This window comes from Folsomia candida, unplaced genomic scaffold, assembly GCF_002217175.1.
Source record: "Folsomia candida strain VU population unplaced genomic scaffold, ASM221717v1 Fcan01_Sc001, whole genome shotgun sequence".
Taxonomy (NCBI): domain Eukaryota; kingdom Metazoa; phylum Arthropoda; class Collembola; order Entomobryomorpha; family Isotomidae; genus Folsomia; species Folsomia candida.
In genome coordinates, this window is record NW_019091193.1 from 3,304,508 (window position 1) to 3,323,972 (window position 19,465).

General features: G+C 38.3%; 4 protein-coding genes across 4 annotated transcripts; 3 read left to right on the forward strand and 1 right to left on the reverse strand.

The window, feature by feature from the left end:
* Window positions 1-265: 265 nt before the first annotated feature.
* On the reverse strand, window positions 266-1,405 carry LOC110842150. Its single transcript, XM_022087863.2, has 4 exons — window positions 1,222-1,405; window positions 744-845; window positions 481-638; window positions 266-405 (listed from the first exon to the last, which is right to left on the reverse strand). Exons 1-4 carry the CDS (start codon window positions 1,355-1,357, stop codon window positions 328-330), a joined length of 474 nt encoding a protein of 157 aa, XP_021943555.1. The 5' UTR covers window positions 1,358-1,405; the 3' UTR covers window positions 266-327.
* A 3,468-nt stretch (window positions 1,406-4,873) lies between these two features.
* On the forward strand, window positions 4,874-6,100 carry LOC110841931. The gene is made up of 2 exons (XM_022087633.2): window positions 4,874-5,200; window positions 5,715-6,100. The coding sequence occupies exons 1-2, from the start codon at window positions 4,945-4,947 to the stop codon at window positions 6,044-6,046; spliced, it is 588 nt and encodes a 195-aa protein (XP_021943325.1). The 5' UTR covers window positions 4,874-4,944; the 3' UTR covers window positions 6,047-6,100.
* Window positions 6,101-14,384: 8,284 nt separating this feature from the next.
* Window positions 14,385-16,432, forward strand: LOC110848287 (serine palmitoyltransferase 2). The gene is made up of 4 exons (XM_022095505.1): window positions 14,385-14,718; window positions 14,788-14,942; window positions 15,005-15,547; window positions 16,319-16,432. Exons 1-4 carry the CDS (start codon window positions 14,385-14,387, stop codon window positions 16,430-16,432), a joined length of 1,146 nt encoding a protein of 381 aa, XP_021951197.1.
* A 1,601-nt stretch (window positions 16,433-18,033) lies between these two features.
* LOC110848379 (bacillopeptidase F-like) lies at window positions 18,034-19,152 on the forward strand. The gene has a single exon (XM_035846733.1). It carries the CDS (start codon window positions 18,034-18,036, stop codon window positions 19,150-19,152), a length of 1,119 nt encoding a protein of 372 aa, XP_035702626.1.
* The last annotated feature ends 313 nt before the right edge of the window (window positions 19,153-19,465 follow it).

Genomic DNA, 19,465 nt, shown 5'->3' on the forward strand with positions numbered 1-19,465 from the left:
CAAATGACAACCTCAAGTGGTAAAATGTGTGCATAAATGCTAACAATCAGGGTATATTCACAATTGTCTTCTTATCTTTAGTATCGGAAAATAGTTTGCGAAGAGAAAAGGAGGGGACAACCTACGCAAAAATCGTCAGTTACGCGACTTTTGATGACAAAATCTTATGACGCTTTTGATCACAGAATTTCGTAATCTGTTTTATGATACGAAGGAATCATGAATATCCTCAATATGCCATTACAAAATTCATGAAATCACCACATTTTGCGATACTCAAAGAAATTAAAATTGTTTATTGTTCCAATTAAAAGTAAGTATTTCCTTCTACACAACATTGACCGGGATGATGAGACAGAACTCTTGTTTCCAGTTCTCATGAAGTTCAAGCCTGATGTAGCTTTTCTGAAAATTTGTAATAAATACCAAAACCATTAGGCTAATTGCCATACAAAAACAAAATTTAATTTTAATCCTTACCCCTCGGAAGGCGGGGTTGAAAATGAAGTCATGCGAGAAAGTGTACAGCTGTCCAGGTGTCACGACACTGTCGGGAACTGCGTTTTCCGGGAAGATCGTGGTCAACTGGTTCTCCTGGTGGACAATCATGGCGTAGCGGAGGATCCAGTGTTGATCACCTAAAAAAACAACATAAATATTAAGTTAGATGCCGAATAGGGATTGGTTAACCAAAACATGGGCTTATCAATTTGCATAAGTTAAAAATTTTTTTGTTGACTTACGGGAACGGAAGTCACCCTGAAGTTGGTACGACTGGCCAGCGGTGAGGGTGCATGGGGCTTGGGTACATCCAGAAAGACGAACGTCGACAAGTTCACCAATACCTGGTAAAAAAAATATGTAATAAATTAAATTAGGGCACAAAATTTTAAACATTTTCCAACAAAAATCGACTTCATATACACCCTTAGAAATCCGGTATAAAAATAATACCAAGCGGTATTCATTGACAAATGACTCTACCAAAGTAGTATTGATAAGTAATGCTGTATAGTAATAGCTCTGTATTAAAGTTTTATCATATCGGTCGCAAATTTTTACAGACCGGTAATACCAATCGGTAGTAACTTTAATACCGAAGAATCAATACCGATATAAGTAACCATACCAGATTTCTAATACTGTACGCAGAAAAAATGTTGCATTTCAAGAGGCAAAAAATTGCCAAATTTGACGACAAAATTTCTACGCATTTCTTACCGCAGTCCGTGATGCCACTGAGGGCTTTGGGTGAGGCGGCCCTCCTTCCGCTAAAAAGTGGGGCGGCGGGGGAAAGAACTTGCGCATTGCCGAGCGCAAGAACGCAGGCAAGAACGACAAAAGTTGCAAGGGACATGGTTACCGTGTAGATTTATTGCTCGTGTTGCTGACAAGGATTCCTGACAACAAATGATAAGCTCCTCGTTTTTGTTGTGCTTTTATAAGCGAGTCAAGTTCAAGTTGAGTGAACATAAGTGATTCCACATCGTAAGTTTATAAATATGCTTGAGTGATATGACACTTTCGATTTGGCGTGATTTTCACGTGATCAATAAATTCCGCACGTAGCAAGTCCCGTTTTGATTAATTAATTAATTTGATAAGGAATGAGCAATCAATCAATCAAAAGTGCGACGTAGTTGGCAGGGTTTATATATTACGCGAAAATGTTGAAACAACTATTTATGCTGGAAACATGTCGTTTTTGGTGTAAGAGAAACCAAAGTTAAGCACTGTGATACGGGCGATAAATGTAAACCTTTATGAACTTTTTTTTTTACCTCATTATGATTTAGAACCAGTATCAAATGGGTCATGCAGCATACCATTGAACGCCACCAATTTTCTAAAATTTTAAGATCATATTGTTCCACTGCCCCCTGTTAAAGGAACGGCAAGAAATAGAGTACATGCTTGTATCTCCTTTTCACCTTGTCCATGGTTTGAATTACGTAAGCCTTTAAAAATCATTAAATGTAAACCCCAACTAAATCAATTAGCTATTCCCTTTGTCGATGAATTAAATAATTTAGATATTGATATCCAAAAATTTGAATCGTTACCAATCAATACCAAAGTCAATGAGTTAAATTCTTTATTACTCTCAATACAAACTAAAGTATCGTGTCCTTATGACAAGGTTATAAACGATGGTGAACCCATTTGGATGAATATTACATTGAAAAGGTTATTCAAAGCTAAGCGCAAAGCAAAAAAGAGTAATAATGTCAAGCTAGTTTTCGAGTTACAAAGCGAAATTAAAACGCAAATTTTCTTTGCTCAGTCTGAAGTGCGTAAAAAATTCAAAGATAAGATACCTGGTATGAATTCATCCGAATGGTATCATTTAATTCGTAAAGTTTGTGGTCTAAATCCCGTGTCTGCCATCGACAAAATTAAATTAATAGATCTGAAATTTAGTCAGCTAACTGATAAAGAGCTAGCCGATGTTGTAAATTCACATTTCTCACTAATTTGTAACACTTTTGATGAATGTGAATCTATTTCGCTGTGTCCACTCCCTCTAGACTCTTCCCCTATTAAAGTCAGTGCTCATGAGGTAGCGAGAGTAATTAGAAAATTAAATAAGAAAAAGTCCAACTGTCCGAATTTAGTCCCTACTGAGCTTATAAAGTACGCTTCGAATTTCTTGGCCCTTTAATAGCCATTATCCTCAATGAATCTTTTGCAACTTTTACTGTCCCTGATTGTTGGAAAATCGGTTTCGTCACCCCCTTACTCAAGAAAGTAACTTGTTCATCACTTGATGACGTCCGTGCGATAACTCAAACTGACGTATTTTCAAAAATTGCAGAGAGTTTTATGTTTGACAGGATTTATTCTCAAATATTTGATAAAATCAACGTTAACCAATTTGGTGCTTTAAAAAAATCGTCTACTGCGCATTATTTAATTCAAATTAACCATTTTATTTTAAAATCAATCGAAATTCCTGGCGCTACAGTTTTAATTGCTGCTATTGATAGTCTCAAAGAATTCGATTTAGTAGACCACTCGTTGTTGGCCGCACTTCTTGTTGATCTTGGTGTACACGACATTGATATTTTATGGTTATTATCCTTCTTAAAATTTCGTAAGCAGATTGTTAAGTTTGAAAAGTCGTTTTCAAATCCCAAGAGATTAACATGCGGTACACCAGCCGGTACCAAACTAGCTGCTCTTCTGTTTATTATCTTAATTAATCCGATTCTGAATGCATTAAAAATCAAATTACTTGATATTAACCCCAATTTTTGTATAGCTGGATACATTGATGATTTGGTTATTGCTGAAAGAGTTATTGGTAATGCACCCAAATTGCAATCTGCACTCAATATTTCGAGTGAAGAGTGTAAGGCAGTTAAAATAACGCCCAATCCTCGTAAATGTGAAATATTGGTAGTTAATTTTGGTGGAAGAAGAGTTAATTTTCCTACTAAGTCCTTTTGTATTGATTCAGTTCCTATACCCGTTGTAAAGAGCTTAAAAATTTTAGGGGTGACTTTTTGCCCAAATTTTAGTTGGGATAGTCATATAAAAAACATTGTTGCGAAAGCAAACTCTAAGTTATTTCAGTTAAGAAAATTATTCAATGCTGGCTTCTCCAGTAAAGAATTATTAATTGCTTACGGTGCATATATTCGGTGTAATCTTGAGTATTGTTCAGTTGTGTTTGGCTCTGGCTTGAACCAGAAATTAGTTTACAAAATTGAAAGTGTTCAGAAAAAAGCTTTAAGTATAATTTTCCGAAAACGAGTTGATCATTTAAATTATGTTGAATGCATGCAGGAAGCTGAGTTGATAACTTTAAATGAAAGGAGAGAATTGGCTCTTGATAAATTTGCTTACAAGTTGTTTTTTGGTAGGTATAGGCACTTTTTGCCGCAATTCCAGCGTGCTTCGTGCAGTGGTGTGTCATTGAGATCAAACAAGGATTTACTATTTCAACCGGTAATTAAGTCGTCAAAATTTAAAAATTCCCCTATTAATATGATAATCAGCAAAATTAATGACGAATGGAAATCAAAATCCACGGTTTTTGGCTTGTCATTTGAAGCTCTAACAAATTTGATAGATTATAGCTAACTTTATACAAACTAAGAGTAGATAATATCTTACGTACATATATATTGTTAAGTTAAATATAGTAATTTAGCCCTTAGTTATTGTTATTTAATCATTTAAAGTAAGTTATTTCTGTTTGTAAGCTCACGAAAATAGGCTAGTGTGCTATGCTAAAATTTCATTTTTGTGCATTCCCTAGTACTAGTAAATGAGGGTAATAAAGGCTATTATTATTATTATTATTATATTATATGAAAGTTATTGAAGGGTCAAGTGTCAAAATAGCGCAACTATGGCGTGTGTAGTGTCATTTGTGCATAAGGTAATTCGAACTTGATGAATAATTTAAAATTTCGATATCATAGGATCCCACCCATTTCTTTGACCCTTCGTCGCAGCGTTTTTGAATATGCAACATTCTAGAATCGTGGCAGGTTTCTCTACTTCATTACTTGCATACAAACATGTATATGTTTTCAAATAATTTTTTTGCATATATGCATTAATTCATTAATTTCACAGAGTGGAACCCTACTCTAAAATAAATCGGTTCAATGATGATGTGGTCATATTTATGAATTGGTATTTATTTATTTATAATTACACATTCCACAACTTTGGTGATTTTGACATTATTTTGACAAACGTGTTGTGTTGAAATGTCATTCTTTCCTCACACTTGAGAACGCCCATAGTCAATTATGCACTCATCTATTTATCAATCAAACTTTTCAAGTACCACCGCGTGCACTTATTAAAAAAGTACCACACCACCGGCTGCACACGGCTGGGTTTGTCCAGCATAAATACAAGCTGCCTCACTTGTTCAGGATTTAGTTGATTTTTCGCAGACAAGCAGACAAATTAACGACAATTATTATGAAGTATTTCGCACTTTGCCTCGCTTTGGCCTTCGCGGTCGTTGAGATCAACGCTCACGGCCGGATCTCCGACCCCGTTCAGCGTGGATCCTTGTGGAGACATCCCGAATACGAGTATGCAAATCCAGGCCGGCAACCGGACGACTATGAAAACTTTTGCGGCTCCAGGGCCGTCACGGATCCCTTCATTGGGGCGTGTGGTCTCTGCGGTGACAGCATTTTGGACCCTAGGCCGAGAAAACACGAGATTGGAGGTGGGTATACAAAATTCTTGATTTTTGTCTACTTTTTTGCAAATTATATTTACTTATTTTTCATTGAGGGTGTTCACATCACCTTCGTAACTGTGGTACATAAATGTCGTAAATAGGCCAATAGGCTAAACTTACGAAAATTCCACACTTACCAAGCTTCGTAAATATGCGCAAAGTGGACGAGTCTCTTTCTTTCGTAAAAATATTTGGTACGAATTGAAAGTCAGCGTATTTCGAGCACCATAGCCACCGATGCCATTGGGTTAAGATAAATTGAGAATTTTTCAAAAAATATTTACGAAAATATTATTTACGAAGGACTTTTAAGTCAACCCTTTGCAAATTGTTTTTTTTACAAATCTACAGTTAAATACATGCGTAGTGAAAACCACCATTGTTCAAATTTTGTGTATTTAAAAAAAACTATTCTTTACTTGTGGAATAAAAATTGAATAATTGAGTCGGTTTTAGGCTAAATTGACATATTTCACCATTTAAAAAAATCTATTTTCAGGCGAATTTGAACGTGGCATCATCGTGAAAACGTACAACTCCGGTGCAACGATTCCCGTCTCTGTCGAGATTGCGGCGGGCCACGACGGTTGGTACGAGTTCAGGCTGTGCGACTACTCCAACACCGGGGTCGAGAGTGAGGAATGCTTCGATAACCACTTGCTCCGCTTGGCCGACGGAAGCACCAGGATCAAGAATGCCGGAAATTCGGTCACCGCACAAGTCGTCCTCCCAGCAGGGCTTACTTGCACCAGATGCGTCCTCCAATGGCACTGGTATGGGGATGGTTCCAAGCAATACTACCGAACCTGCTCTGACATTGCGATCCAATAATTAATAAATAAATACTTGTTTTCCTGAATAAAATATCTATGCAACATAATAATATCCCAACTTTTTCTGTTGATTTGATATAAATTAAATTTCGAAGGAGGGCTCACAAAATTCTATAATATACCAAAGTGATCGTATGATCTAGACTGATCGATTGATATCCCACTGGAGGGTGTGAGATCACTTGACCCGGATTTGACCTAGGAGGTCATCTCAATCTTCCAACTTAGCAACGGTCCACTCACACCATTTTTTCAGTACATAATAATTAAAATTTAACTTCTTCAAAAATGAAAATTTGTGTTGGAAACAATTCATTTGTCACAACATGTGTAGAATGATACAGTGTCAAACAATATTGCATACATACATACATTTATATTCAATATCCTTTAAACATAAGAAGAATATTAGTGAATATTTAATCTTTCAGAAAAATTTGTAATGAAAATAAATGCATGTGTTATCAAAAATTCTAACAGGTAAGTCCATACATATTTATGTCCGTACAGTCAATGGAACAAGTATTGGCAACACCCACACAAGCTAAATAAAATTGGCTATAACTTTGGCATGCATTATCAAATTTGCATGAAAATTTGTACGCATTTAGCAAATCTAATGTAGTTTTCGATTATAATCATGTTTTACTGATTAAAATTAGATTAACGCAGTTTTTGAATAATTTGATGGAAAATTTGCGAAATTAACCCACAAAAAGTATTGGCACCCTCTAACTTAAAAAATCATAGAGCAACGAAACGCCAATTTTACTGCGACAAAGTGCTTCTAGTATTGCGTGGCACCTCCCCTCGACCCAATAAGAGCAGAAATAGGTCGTGGAATTTATTCGACAAGTTCCTATATAACGATTTTTTATATGGCTGCCCACAGTTCTTTTAAACTTTTGACAAGCTCGTTTTTCGACTAGTGGTTTCCCATCGGTCTCTCTTTTCTTAACCCGGACAATCAGAATCACATCAGGAGACTGTGCAGCCAACGAAAGAATCTTAACCTTTTCGGTCTCCAAAAACTTGCATCGTTAATTTTGCTACATGTTTGGGGTCACTGCATTTTTGGAATATGAAATTTTTTCCTAGGCCAGGTTTTTGTTAAATGATTTCAAATTATCGTTTGGAATGATCGACAACACCTTCCTGGTCATGATTTCATCGATAGTGACCAGGTAACTACGCCGAGAACTGGTCATTTAACCCCAAACTATAATCGATCCTCCTATGTGTTAAACTGCCATAAGAACGTTTTAGTATTTCTGAGCCTTTTATTGCATCCGCTAGACTTGAACCAATTAATGAGCTCCGAATAAGTAAAATATGCCTATGTCGGACCAGTAGGCCCTTTTTCATTGATCGGAACTCTATTTAGGGTGATATTTAGCCCATTTCGATTTATTGAGGTGGTTGGCTTTGGGTACTCTCGCTTCGGTCGGGCTTCTGGAGCCTGAAACCCCAAGGCATAATTTTTGATTGATCACCATATTGTATGATATGTTGACCCTACAGTTGATACTCCAATTTAACATGGATTTGGAAGCTGAAATCTTCCGCTCTCTAGTGGTTCGTTGCTTGAGTCATCCTTAGGTTTTGGGCGTAGATGACTTTTTTCTTCCGCATCATGGAAAAGTAGAAACTGAGATTGTCATTTTATATTTCTTTGCTACCTATTCAATAGTAAATATGGAAAAGTATGTTTTCTCTTTGATTTTTCGATAGTAAAGTTTTTTTGTGAAAGAGACATGATTATTTCTCGCCGCGCCAAATACAGCTCATATGGTGTCGCCATTTTGGCTCCAGACAACACAATTGTAGACTTACAATGTAGCTAACCTCATATTTTGTCACCTAATTAACTTACCGTAACGAAATGTGGAAGATGGTTAAGAAAATTGTTTTGAGTAATTAATTTGGCCAAATGTTGCCAATACTTTTTGCAGGTTTGCATCTGATTCGTTGAGGTCAAAATCAGAATTGTGTTATGTTTACTAGATTTAAATCAGAAACATGATTATAATCGAACACTACATTGGATTTGCTAAATGCGTACAAATTTTCATGCTAATTTGATAATGCATGCCAAAGTTATAGCCAATTTTATTTAGCTTGTGTGGGTGTTGCCAATACTTGTTCCATTGACTGTACTCCGGAGTACTGATTATATTTATTATAATAAATCAGTAATTAGTATATAATATATTATGCATTTAGTTACATTCGTATTCGAAATCCAGGATATCAGTTCATTCGAGACAACCATGGGATTTTTTTCGCAAATTTACCCAGCAACTGAGAATATTTTTATGTTTCGCAGACTCACCCTCACCATGACCTGCGAAACAAATTACATAAATCCATGGAAACTGCATCAAAATATTTAAGTGTCTCTATTAGTGCTTAGTTTTGTGAGATTAGCGTAATCATATTTTGCGAATCCCCTCACGACATAAATTTTTTGAGCTTCACAATTTGCTAAATGAGTTAGGATGCTTAACATGTACCTACTACTGCAATAAGTTCTGGCCACTATAAAAATTAATGTAGCGGACTCAGTTTAGTGAATTTTAAAAAACGAACTATATCACGAGAAAGCCCATTAAATTATTTACGAAATACACCAAGCAATTTTCCAAATTTCCTCCTCTTGACGCTACAAGAGCCCGAAGTCTTGGTATCCGCATCTCACTCCTGGTACGCACTCATTCAAAGGGATATCGGTCTCATATCTATGCTTTAAATTTTTTTTTCGGATTTCAAACTTATATGGAATTTAACAGATACATTTAGCTCCAGTTCCACCATAGGTCACATTCCAGTAGCTTAAGGTTCGACGACAGTGAATTTTATTCTTGATCCAAAATGAAGTCAGGAATTTTGGAATTTAACCACCAAAAAACTGTTTTGGCGCCATGAGCAGGACCGGGGCCATGATATTGAATGTCCAGTCGCAATTTTTTGAGTACCAAGTGGTCCTGGGGTTCCACAATTGGCTCGAATATTTAATAAGAATAATTCATGATACGAATTTCATCGCATAAAGGAAGAAAAATCACTTTTCCCACCCCATTCGACTTGTCCAATAAAAAAATCACAGAAGAAGGATCGTGGGTCTCATTAATGTTTTTGAAATTTTTCTGAATAATATGGACCGGTGGGGTGTCGGCACGGTGTTTTTTTTATTTTATATGGCCTCAATTGTAAAAGTTTGTTTATCTTTTAGAAATGTTTGTTTTCATTTCTCAAGCGCGTACCTCATGATCAGCGCCCGACATTCGGAGGGTTTATTTTCCCTTTGTGTCTAGCTGAAAAGTTATCCTCCTCAGGCCTTAAAGCCGTTGGTCCAGCTTAGGGACCCGAGACAGTTGTACTTCAGCCGTTCATTTGTATGCAACTATTTCTTTGGGTCCGGCATGGATTCGCCCGAATTCAGGTTTTCCGCACTTTAGCAATTTTGTATTACCTTTTCGACAATTCCCTTCCACTTTTGTTTCACTTCTCAACACTGCTAGTGTCAATGGATCATTTTGTGGTACGGTCGACCATCTTGCGATCAGTTCCTATTTTTATTGAGCAATTGAAAAATAACGATTTTTTTGTTTACCAAAATGTGGCTAAAAAATTGCAACACGTCGGTTTGGCCGATCTGCCATTTAGGCACCTTGGGTCACAAAAATTTTCGGAACATGGTTTCTGATAGACAATTGCATGTGGATTTCAATAAAAAATAGTACAACTGTCTAACATAACTCCTACTAATTTTTTGGCGCGCGGAAAGCGTTGGTCAGACCTTATAGCCGTATGTAGTAGGTAAGACGTCGTCATGAGTGCGTCCTGTGCTGTGTCCTTTCCCTCAATTTTATAAGTATATGTATGCATATATTTATCTGTATTTTGTATATGTATGTATGTATGCACATATCGGTATTTATCAGGGTAATTAATAATTACTAATTAATATTATACTCTTTGTAATATTCGATGATGATGTCCTTTATTTTGAGGTTTGATGGATCATGTATCAAATCTACCTATTTAACCAAGGCTACCCTGGAACTGAAAAAGTTAACCTAACAATTTCATGAAACGATTATTTTTGAAGGCAAGTATGACTTTCCATACCCACGTGTATGTATACCTATTTTATGGTAAATTTATTCAACGCTTGTCAATGCGTGTGTAATACACACCTTCATAAATCCAGTAATAGTAATAACCCTGAATGCGCGTGTGGTATTAATATCCAGTGTCTGTCGTGAAAAAAATTTCTGCAAAAAATTACCTGCTCGAAATTATTGTAAGACATTGTTTTTTAGGATTGGGGCACGAAATATGTACTTATATATGGGTATATATCTATATTATCTTATATTTTAACAGTATCTATTAGTACAATCCCTGGATAATTGGTAACCATAAAATTTGTACATATCTAATTATACCTTCATTAGAAAGTATAAATATGTCGTGTCGATCGATCAGGTGTCGACGAGCGGTATTTCGACCACCATAACTCATAACGAGCAAGACGATGCATGGGAAATTCCAGTGTACACGGATTAGTCGCCATACGTGTTACCAACATATAGTCTGTCCAACATTCAATTACTTAAGGTAGACCAAATGAACTTGTTATGTTACATATGTACATAGTTGCTCTGTTACGACTGGAAAGAAACCTAAAATTGCCCCACTAAAATTGCATATGTACATGCTACAGGTAAACCCCACTAAGCAAACACTTGAAACATTTTTGTAATTTGTTACCCAATTAATATGTATGTAAGTACATACGAGTGATGATTGCGAAATAGATACATGCATGCCACAATACCTGCATAAGCTTATGTAAATAAGTATGTACCTTACATAATTGTTAAATAACATGCAAATATTTCCATAGATTGGTGACCGATAATCCAAGTGCACAAACCAAAAGTGGCCAGTAGCAGTGCGACCATTGAGAAGACATTCAAGCTACAAAAAATTAATTCAAATTACCTAGATCTTTTTTTACGTAGTTTTTAATTGTTGCACGTCTATTTTTCCACATAAAAAACATGTTACAACTTATAAAAACTTTGTTCCCCAGTAATTCAGAAACTAATGGGCCGAAGTGGATTTTGGAACCTATTTTGACTCGTATTTGTTACAGCATCTTATTCCTCGGGTCAATTATTGGGCTTCTTTTTAGAAGTACACACGAGAAGGATAGAGAGGTTAGTAGGATTAGTTTTTAAGGGTTAGAAATATCTGTGGAAAAAATAAACATGTACTCAATCCACAGGGCTATCCACCTCTACGACCCCGTATATATTTGCAACATGGCTTACGACATGTGCGGGATTTGTCGCACACTCCGGTAAAAACACTTCCCGGTGAATTTCTCACTATAGAAGATCGCAAGCTCAAGGATGACGGCGGGTGGGGGTTCGAGTAAGTCACCAGTAATAATAAAATCACAATAAACCGTTGTAACGCATGTAACCAAGGGGCGAAAGAAGTGTGTAATACATGAAATTGAGTATCATACTCATCTCCAGCGTTCAAAATATGATAAAATTGTAATAAGTACTTCTGAATGTAATTTAAGATTTAGTGACCCTTTTGCGATCTTTTGTGACCCTTGAGATCACATGATAGATCCCTAAAACGGGCGGCTTAGGTGAAGCGAAGGGAAGTGCGACTAAAATACTTGCAATAGCAACGAACCATATAGCAATACCACGTGACCAGTGGTACTTGCATTTATGAATATCGTGGCCATTTCTTATCCGATTTTGATTATCTCAAAGTTAATTGAAAGCTAAAAATATTTAGAAACTTTTTTTCACAGTATGTTTTTGATTTAGGTCCTCAATTTGTTCGTATAAAGCAATGCCACTTTTTGGAGGGTGTTTTTTGAGAATATCTTAGGAATGGGTAGGCTCACAACCGACCAGAGTTGGAATCCAAAACTAGACTATCATAATTGGGTCTAGGGTAGCTCGTCGAAAACATGGTCGTCGAAAGAGTAACTCGTCGAGGACGAGTCGTCTGAAGGGTAACTCGTCATTTGGGCAAGTGGTCGAAAATAATACTTGTCGACAGTATTTTTCTGAATAAAATACGATTCTAAATATAAATTATAATTTTATAAATTAACATTTAAATGAGAACTCTCAGCAAGAACGCCAAACCGCCTGTTCCAGGCCTCCACTGCATTATTGGTTCTGAAAATATTATCTAATACACTTTGGTGCACATTCCAGAAGAGTATTGGAAACATTAGTGGATCGTATACTATACCGATGTAGGTTTTTTGAACATAACTAAAAAACCTACAGTGCAGACTTGATATAGCCCGAGTCAGGCGTAAATCTGTTTCCAAATTAAAATTTTTTAAACTTCGAATTGTTCAATTAAGAGCCTTTAGTAACCCATATACTAAAATTTATCCACTATCACTAAATTTTTGTTAGTCCACACATTTTTTTCCCTTGGTCACCAGTATCGACTGTGGCCATAACTTTGAAACGAGTGTATTGTTTTTCCTAAAACTCTCAGGATATTATCCTAGTAATATTAGACGCAACATATGCAAATTCCAGCCACGCGGGTGACTAGGTTCGTATACATTTGTTGGTGCACACATATTTTTCTCCCTGGTCACCTGATTGGGTCGCCTAATAAGGTCCTCCAGGTGAAAATTTTTCTTATTTTACTTCATTAGGAGCTATTACCAACTTGTCTACCAAATTTCAGCTCGATTTGACGAATTTGAAAAATTGGTATGGGTCACCCCATAGGGTCTGTCCAGGTGAATATGTGTCCAATTTCAATTCATATTCTTCTATTGGTAGTCATTAACAACCTGTGTATCAAATTTCAGTTCGATTGGATAAGTTTTAAAAATCGGTATGGGTCACTAGGGTCCCTCCAGATGAAAATTTTTGCAATTTTACTTTGTATTCCTTCATTAGAAATCATTATCAACCTCTGCACCTAATTTCAGCTTTCTACGTCAATTTTGAAATTTTGATGCATAATACCCCACCCACCTATATGACCCCCACCGGTCAACCACTTGACCGATTTCGCCCATCTTCGAACTTAACTCCTCATTTGACCCAGACTACATTTGTGCAAAATCTCAAGTCGAGCGGATTAGTTTAACGGCAGTTATCGCAAACCAGACAGACAGACAGACGGACATGACGGGTACATAAGCCCTGACTCGGGCTAAAAATTCATTCAGTTCGAGTTTAGTTTGACCATTAAAATTGAACGATACTTTCAATTCTCGGAATGTCACTCTTAAATCATCGAGCTGAACAAATGCGAGACCAAATATTTATTAATAATGCCATTGTAACGTCTTGGTCGTACTGGTTCTTTAAATTGGGTGTCAAATGCCTAAACAACGCTTGAGTATAGTGAAAATGACACCCGTGATGTACGGAGTCTGGAAACGTGTCGTGTACAGCTTTTATCTCAGCTTGTTCAAAATCCATCAGAACAGCTTATCTTCAAATTTAAGTTTCTCTTTGCTAAGTTACAGTTCGTAACAGTAATTTGACATCTTTAGTCTAAAATATAAGGGTAAAAAGAACAAAACAATCCTCCGAATTACTGCTGTGTAATATTTTGAATATTTTGGAATGTCCGCAGTGTATATTCGTCCCACGATGCACATGTATTGTGTATACGTGTGAACTCATATAGGTAAAATCAGTAATAATGTTACATGAAATTCGACGAGTTTCATGCCACCTAAATTCGACGACTTGCCTTTCTGACGAGTTTTTCATTCGACAAGTTGATTTAGACGACTTACCTTTTCGACGACATAGGATTCGACAAGTAACCCGTATCCCTCATAATTAACTCTCGGCACTTATTTCGCAAAAATCGGTTAAGAAATGGTAAAGTAATGTGGTTTTGTCACTTTTGAACGTTGTAGTAAATGCATACTTAGGTGTTTTTTAATCATTAGATCACCATAGCTTCACCTAAGAAAAATGGACGTCACCATTGCGTTCGGGGCTTAATTTCCGTTCAAATTGATATACATATGCAATTTGACCTTTTTGGCCGTTTAAGATTTTTCCAACATTAAGCGGTGTGATCTCCAATCTTCGAACTCACCCTGTCTGTTAATGTTAGGAGTTCCTGGAGTTAGGTTCAAGATTTCTAGTTTGGGCGTACTTTCTCGTATTATCCAACCAACGGACAGACAGACATAACGATCGTATAAAGGGCATTCCAGACTTAATAACTTGATTTACGTGTGTACAGATATATCCTATTTATTTAGTTACACCGGAAAACAGATCACCTGTGTGGACATGGGGTCATTCAATTATCTCGGATTTGCCTCGAACGACGGAAAAATTATGGACGACGTGATGAACTCTATGCATACCTTTGGCTTGACAGGGTGCAGTACGCGGAATGAATTTGGCGAATTTCCGGTTCACAATGAATTGGAGAAATTGGTAGCTAAGTTTTTGCGAGTTGAAGACGCCATCGTGTGTGGATCGGGATTTGCTACGAATGTTCTAAACATTCCGGCAATCATAGATGAGAAGACCTTGGTATTTAGCGATGCTAAAAACCACTCGTCCGTGGTTATGGGGTTGAGACTGTCAAAAGCATCGGTTCGAGTATTCCGGCATAATGGTAGAAAATAATATGTAGAAATTCATGCCATTAGAATTTGCAAATTCTAATCTGCATATTCCCCATTAGATTTACGCCATTTGGAAAAACTTCTCATTAAACTTTTCAAATCCGGAGAGGTTCATAATTATGACAAAATAATCATCATTGTTGAAGGCGTGTACTCGATGGACGGTTCCATCTTGCGACTTCCGGAACTCCTCAGGCTAAAGGAAATATACAAGGTAAGTATTTCTCCGCCCAATTCTGAAGTCAACTTAAAATTCACTCGCAATTATCTCCTCAGTTTTACATTTACCTCGAAGAAGCTCACAGTTTCGGCGTCATGGGTCCGAACGGGGGTGGGATCGTGGACTATTTCAACTGCGACCCAAACTCTGTGGACATTTACATGGGTACATTTTCTAAAAGTTTATGGGCGGCGGGCGGATATATTGCGGGTTCCCGCCAACTGGTTCAGCATTTACGAGAAAATGGTTATGCTCACGCCTACGCGACTGCGATTCCGCCACCGATTGCGCAACAAATAATCAGCTCCATCCAATCCCTAATGGACGATGGTGGTACCGCTCGGGTGGCGCAACTCAAGAGCAATTCCACCTATTTCAAGGAGGAACTCATAAAGCGGGGATTCTTCATCTACGGCGATCTGGATTCTCCTATTGCCCCAGTGGCTTGTCCACACCCGGCGAAAGTTACATTTATTATTAGGGAATTAAGGAACCGTGGAGTAATTGCGGCGGCAGTGGGACACCCCGCCGTGGGAACTTTGGAGGCCAGAATGAGATTCTGCATGAGTGCGGCTCACTCTAAGGAGTCCTTGGATTATGTGAGTCATCTCTGCTTTCATTACTTTAGTTGTTAGTTACTGATTGTTCTTAATCAAAAATCATAAATGATCTGGATTATCCCTCTGAAAATTTCAACCCGAACTTTGTCCATTGTTCTGCAAAAAATATGAATACGGAGCGATATGTGCATACGAAATGCTAATTATGCATGCATAATTATGCGTGAACGGTTCTGCAGAATTTGTATACTCCAAAGTTTCTGCAAAGTTGGCTAACAATTTTTTCCGCTTATTTTTCACCATTGGTGCATAATTCTATCAAAATTACATACCTAGGTTGTCTATTTTGTATGGAACAAAACAATTGGGACAATCGATGCAAAGCGCACCAGAAGTACAGAATAACTAGCAGTAACAATTAAACAATCTTGACACCGCATTTTCAGGAGAGCGAGCTAAGAGTCGATATTAGGTGAAAATTATGTATCTATTTTCATCGCTTATTTTCCATTATCGGTACTCATTTGTGTCGCAAATATGTACCTCCTTTGTCGGCTTATTCTGCACCTTTGATGCAAAATGAAATCCTAATTTTGCCCACATTGTTCGCTTATTCTGCACCTTTGGTGCAAAGTTATATCCAAATCATTTCAGGGTGAGCTACTTCTAACGTTACTACGGTTTATTAGACATGAATGTGGAGACCATTTGTAAAGAATTTTGCACAATGTTTCATAAGAATTTTAGTTCAATACATACATAATTTATCCATGTTGCACGCACTGACTAATCTGGATAATTATTTGGCAGGTGGTAGAACAATTGACTCAAGTGGCCGACCTCGTGTTCCTCAGAGACTTCCGAATTGCGAAGAAATGTGAGGAGGTTATTTCCGCTAAGAAAGTTCTAAAAAACTTGGACTAAAAAATCTTCAAAACAGAAACAAGAAGTTGTCATCAATGATAGTGTCACACTCCAAATATGTACATATTTCTGGATGTGTAATTACTTAGAATACAGAGAATTTCCGATCGTGGGTACATAAATCTTTCTCACGAGTTCTAAAGTAATGTTTGCGAATTAAATTTGGCACGTGCATATTTATGGTTAGTTCTGAAATATACATATGTACGTGTTGACATTGATATATATTTACCTATGTACATTAGGTGGTCGTGTGGGTAGCGTGTGTGTACATATTTATGAATACTAACATATTATATTCATCTTGGATTTCGGGAATGCATAAATTTAGTAAATTAGACCTTATGCAAATTACATATACCTACATCTTCACAATAGAAGTTCGATAGCCATACATACAATACAAGAAGATCATCCCGTATTACAGAATCAACTTATGATCGGAAAACCCGTAAATAGTAAGTATTTAATTCTATAAATAATTATTATGCTCACCCTGCGTAGCATGAGAGCTATTGAATTCCTCTTGTCCGTCTGTCCGTCTGTCTGTTGACGAGTTTTTTGCATCAATTGATGCTAATTAATAAGCCCCAAGACCATTTTAACCCTAATTTGTAGCACAATTGGTATCCAAAAATCGTTAACGCAAAATGGTGCGAAATAATTGGAGGGATCGATGTATTCTACACCAATGATTAGGATTAACTGAAAGGGTGAGGTAGCCTAGAACAACCTATAATTTAGTCCCAATTTTTGCCATTTCGGCTGCACCATTGGTGCAATATTATATCAAATTTCTTTTACATATTTCCCCTTTATTCTGTACCATTGGTGCAAAATTATATAAAAATTATACATCTATTTTATCCGCTTATTTTGCACCTTTGATGCAAAATTATGTCCAACTAATTATACCAGGGTGAGCTACTTCTAACGTTACTACGGTTTATTTAATTATGTGTGTGTTCCCTTATGTATGTCGACTAATCATTAGTACTCAATCATGTCTGGGATTTAACGTGTCCTTTTCATCAGATTTGATCAATCGAGTAGACTAAACAAATTGCAATTCTGATAACTGTGCATGTATGTAAAACTGGGATTTCCCTACTGACCAGGTAACGATTAACCGCTTATCTGCGCTTATCGAAACATTGCTACCTACCACCTGCCTTTATTCTACTCCTATGCATATACAAATATAGCCCGATCTGGCCAAGTACACTAACCAACTTTTTAACCTTCACAGAATAGTTCTTAAAGCCCACATAAAAATTTTATAAATGTAACCATGTAATTATATGATATCAAACCAAATTAGACTTGAAGGAAGAAACGTATATAGACATGAATTTTAGTTTATCAATATATTTTTGTCTGATGAAGAAATTCTGTATGAATATCGAAAGCTTGCAATAATAAATACTTCAAGTTAAAATGTTCTCTGATACCAATGTAATCGATCAACATATCCAAATTAATCTCGTGAATCTCATCGACTCGTGCTGATCTGTCTCATATAAGCGCTCCAAATTTTCCATTTCTTCACACTTCCAGAAACAGCAATTCAATCGTATTTCCCTCCACTCCTCAGCTCCACCATGAAGTTGCTTCTCGTCCTCGCTGCCACCCTGGCAGTCGCCGCCGCCGGCACGGTCCACCCCGCCCTCAACCTCGCCATTCAAGAAGGCGCCACCGAGGCGATTCTCGAACTACCCCAGGTCATGGACCAGGTCGAAGCCAGCCGACCGCTCTCGTCCCTCTCCGGTGATGCCAAGGTGTCCGCCCTCGTCGCCACGCTTCAAGGACTCACCTCCGCTGCTCAGGCCCCCTTCGTCCAAGTCGCTTCTTCCCTCGGCCTCGAGACCCAGACCTACTGGGGATCCAACATCATCCTCGTCAAGGGTTTGACCCCCGAGACTCTCGCCTCCTTGGCCGCCACCCCCGGAGAATTCACCCTCCGCAAGGAAGTCACCGTCCGAATGAGCCCATCCATTGCTGAGGCGACCAACGCTACCCAGAACCCGCAATGGGGCGTTGCCAAAATCAGGGCACCCGAAGCCTGGGCGCGTACCCAAGGTGAAGGTACCGTCGTTTGCATCATCGACACCGGAGTGAATCTTGGCCACGTTGCGCTCGCTGACGCGTACGGAGGTGCCTGGAGCGACCCGTACTACAACACTGCCGGACCAACTGACCAACAAGGACACGGATCTCACTGCGCGGGAACCGTCCTCGGACGTGCCAACGGTGTCGGTGTTGCCCCTGCTGCCCAATGGGTCGCCTGCCGTGGACTTAACCACCAAGGATCCGGAACTGAAGCTAATCTCATCTCCTGTGGTCAATGGGTCTTGACGGCCAATCCCAGACCAAACATCGTCTCCAACTCGTGGGGTGGTGGTGCTGGGGATCCATTTTACAACACGGTCGTCTCTGCTTGGCGATCGGCTGGGATCATCCCAGTTTTCGCGATCGGAGGCTCAGGGGCAAACTGCAGGACGGTCGGGTCCCCCGGAGATCAGCCCAACCTTATCTCCGTCGGTGCCACCACTAACACCGACGCCATGGCGACCTTCTCCGGCCGAGGACCCACCGCAGCGGGAGCACTCAAACCAGAAGTCTCCGCACCAGGAAATAATATCGTATCGTGCGGAACTGGAGCCAACAACTACGTCACCATGTCCGGAACTTCAATGGTGGGTTTTTCAGGGATGTTTTAGTTTTTGACGGACTGATTTTATTTTTTTTTATTTCATGATAACCCAGGCCTGTCCCCACACCGCTGGAGCCATCGCTCTTCTCATGTCTGCCAACCCAAGCTGGGGATATGACCAGATCTTCACTGCCCTCACGACCACCCCAGCCCACCCCACCTTGTCCAATGCTGATAGAAATTGTGGACTTCCGGAAGGTGGAGATTTCCCAAATCATGCCTTCGGTAAGTTTGCTGCAATTGAAGTGAAGATCGAATAATGTCATATGAAGACGTTTATATTGAAAATATTTTGTGAATTTCAGGTTACGGACGTATCG

Excerpts from the sequence above, each read along its gene's own strand:
- LOC110842150 (XM_022087863.2), bottom strand. The coding sequence starts at position 1,357 with ATGTCCCTTGCAACTTTTGTCGTTCTTGCCTGCGTTCTTGCGCTCGGC. Across the intron at positions 846-1,221 it reads CAGTGGCATCACGGACTGCG|GTATTGGTGAACTTGTCGAC; the intron begins GTAAGAAATGCG and ends TTTTTTTACCAG. Across the intron at positions 406-480 it reads TCAACCCCGCCTTCCGAGGG|AAAAGCTACATCAGGCTTGA; the intron begins GTAAGGATTAAA and ends ACAAATTTTCAG.
- LOC110841931 (XM_022087633.2), top strand. The coding sequence starts at position 4,945 with ATGAAGTATTTCGCACTTTGCCTCGCTTTGGCCTTCGCGGTCGTTGAG. Across the intron at positions 5,201-5,714 it reads GAGAAAACACGAGATTGGAG|GCGAATTTGAACGTGGCATC; the intron begins GTGGGTATACAA and ends ATCTATTTTCAG.
- LOC110848287 (XM_022095505.1), top strand. The coding sequence starts at position 14,385 with ATGGGGTCATTCAATTATCTCGGATTTGCCTCGAACGACGGAAAAATT. Across the intron at positions 14,943-15,004 it reads GGCTAAAGGAAATATACAAG|TTTTACATTTACCTCGAAGA; the intron begins GTAAGTATTTCT and ends TTATCTCCTCAG. Across the intron at positions 15,548-16,318 it reads CTAAGGAGTCCTTGGATTAT|GTGGTAGAACAATTGACTCA; the intron begins GTGAGTCATCTC and ends ATTATTTGGCAG.
- LOC110848379 (XM_035846733.1), top strand. The coding sequence starts at position 18,034 with ATGAAGTTGCTTCTCGTCCTCGCTGCCACCCTGGCAGTCGCCGCCGCC.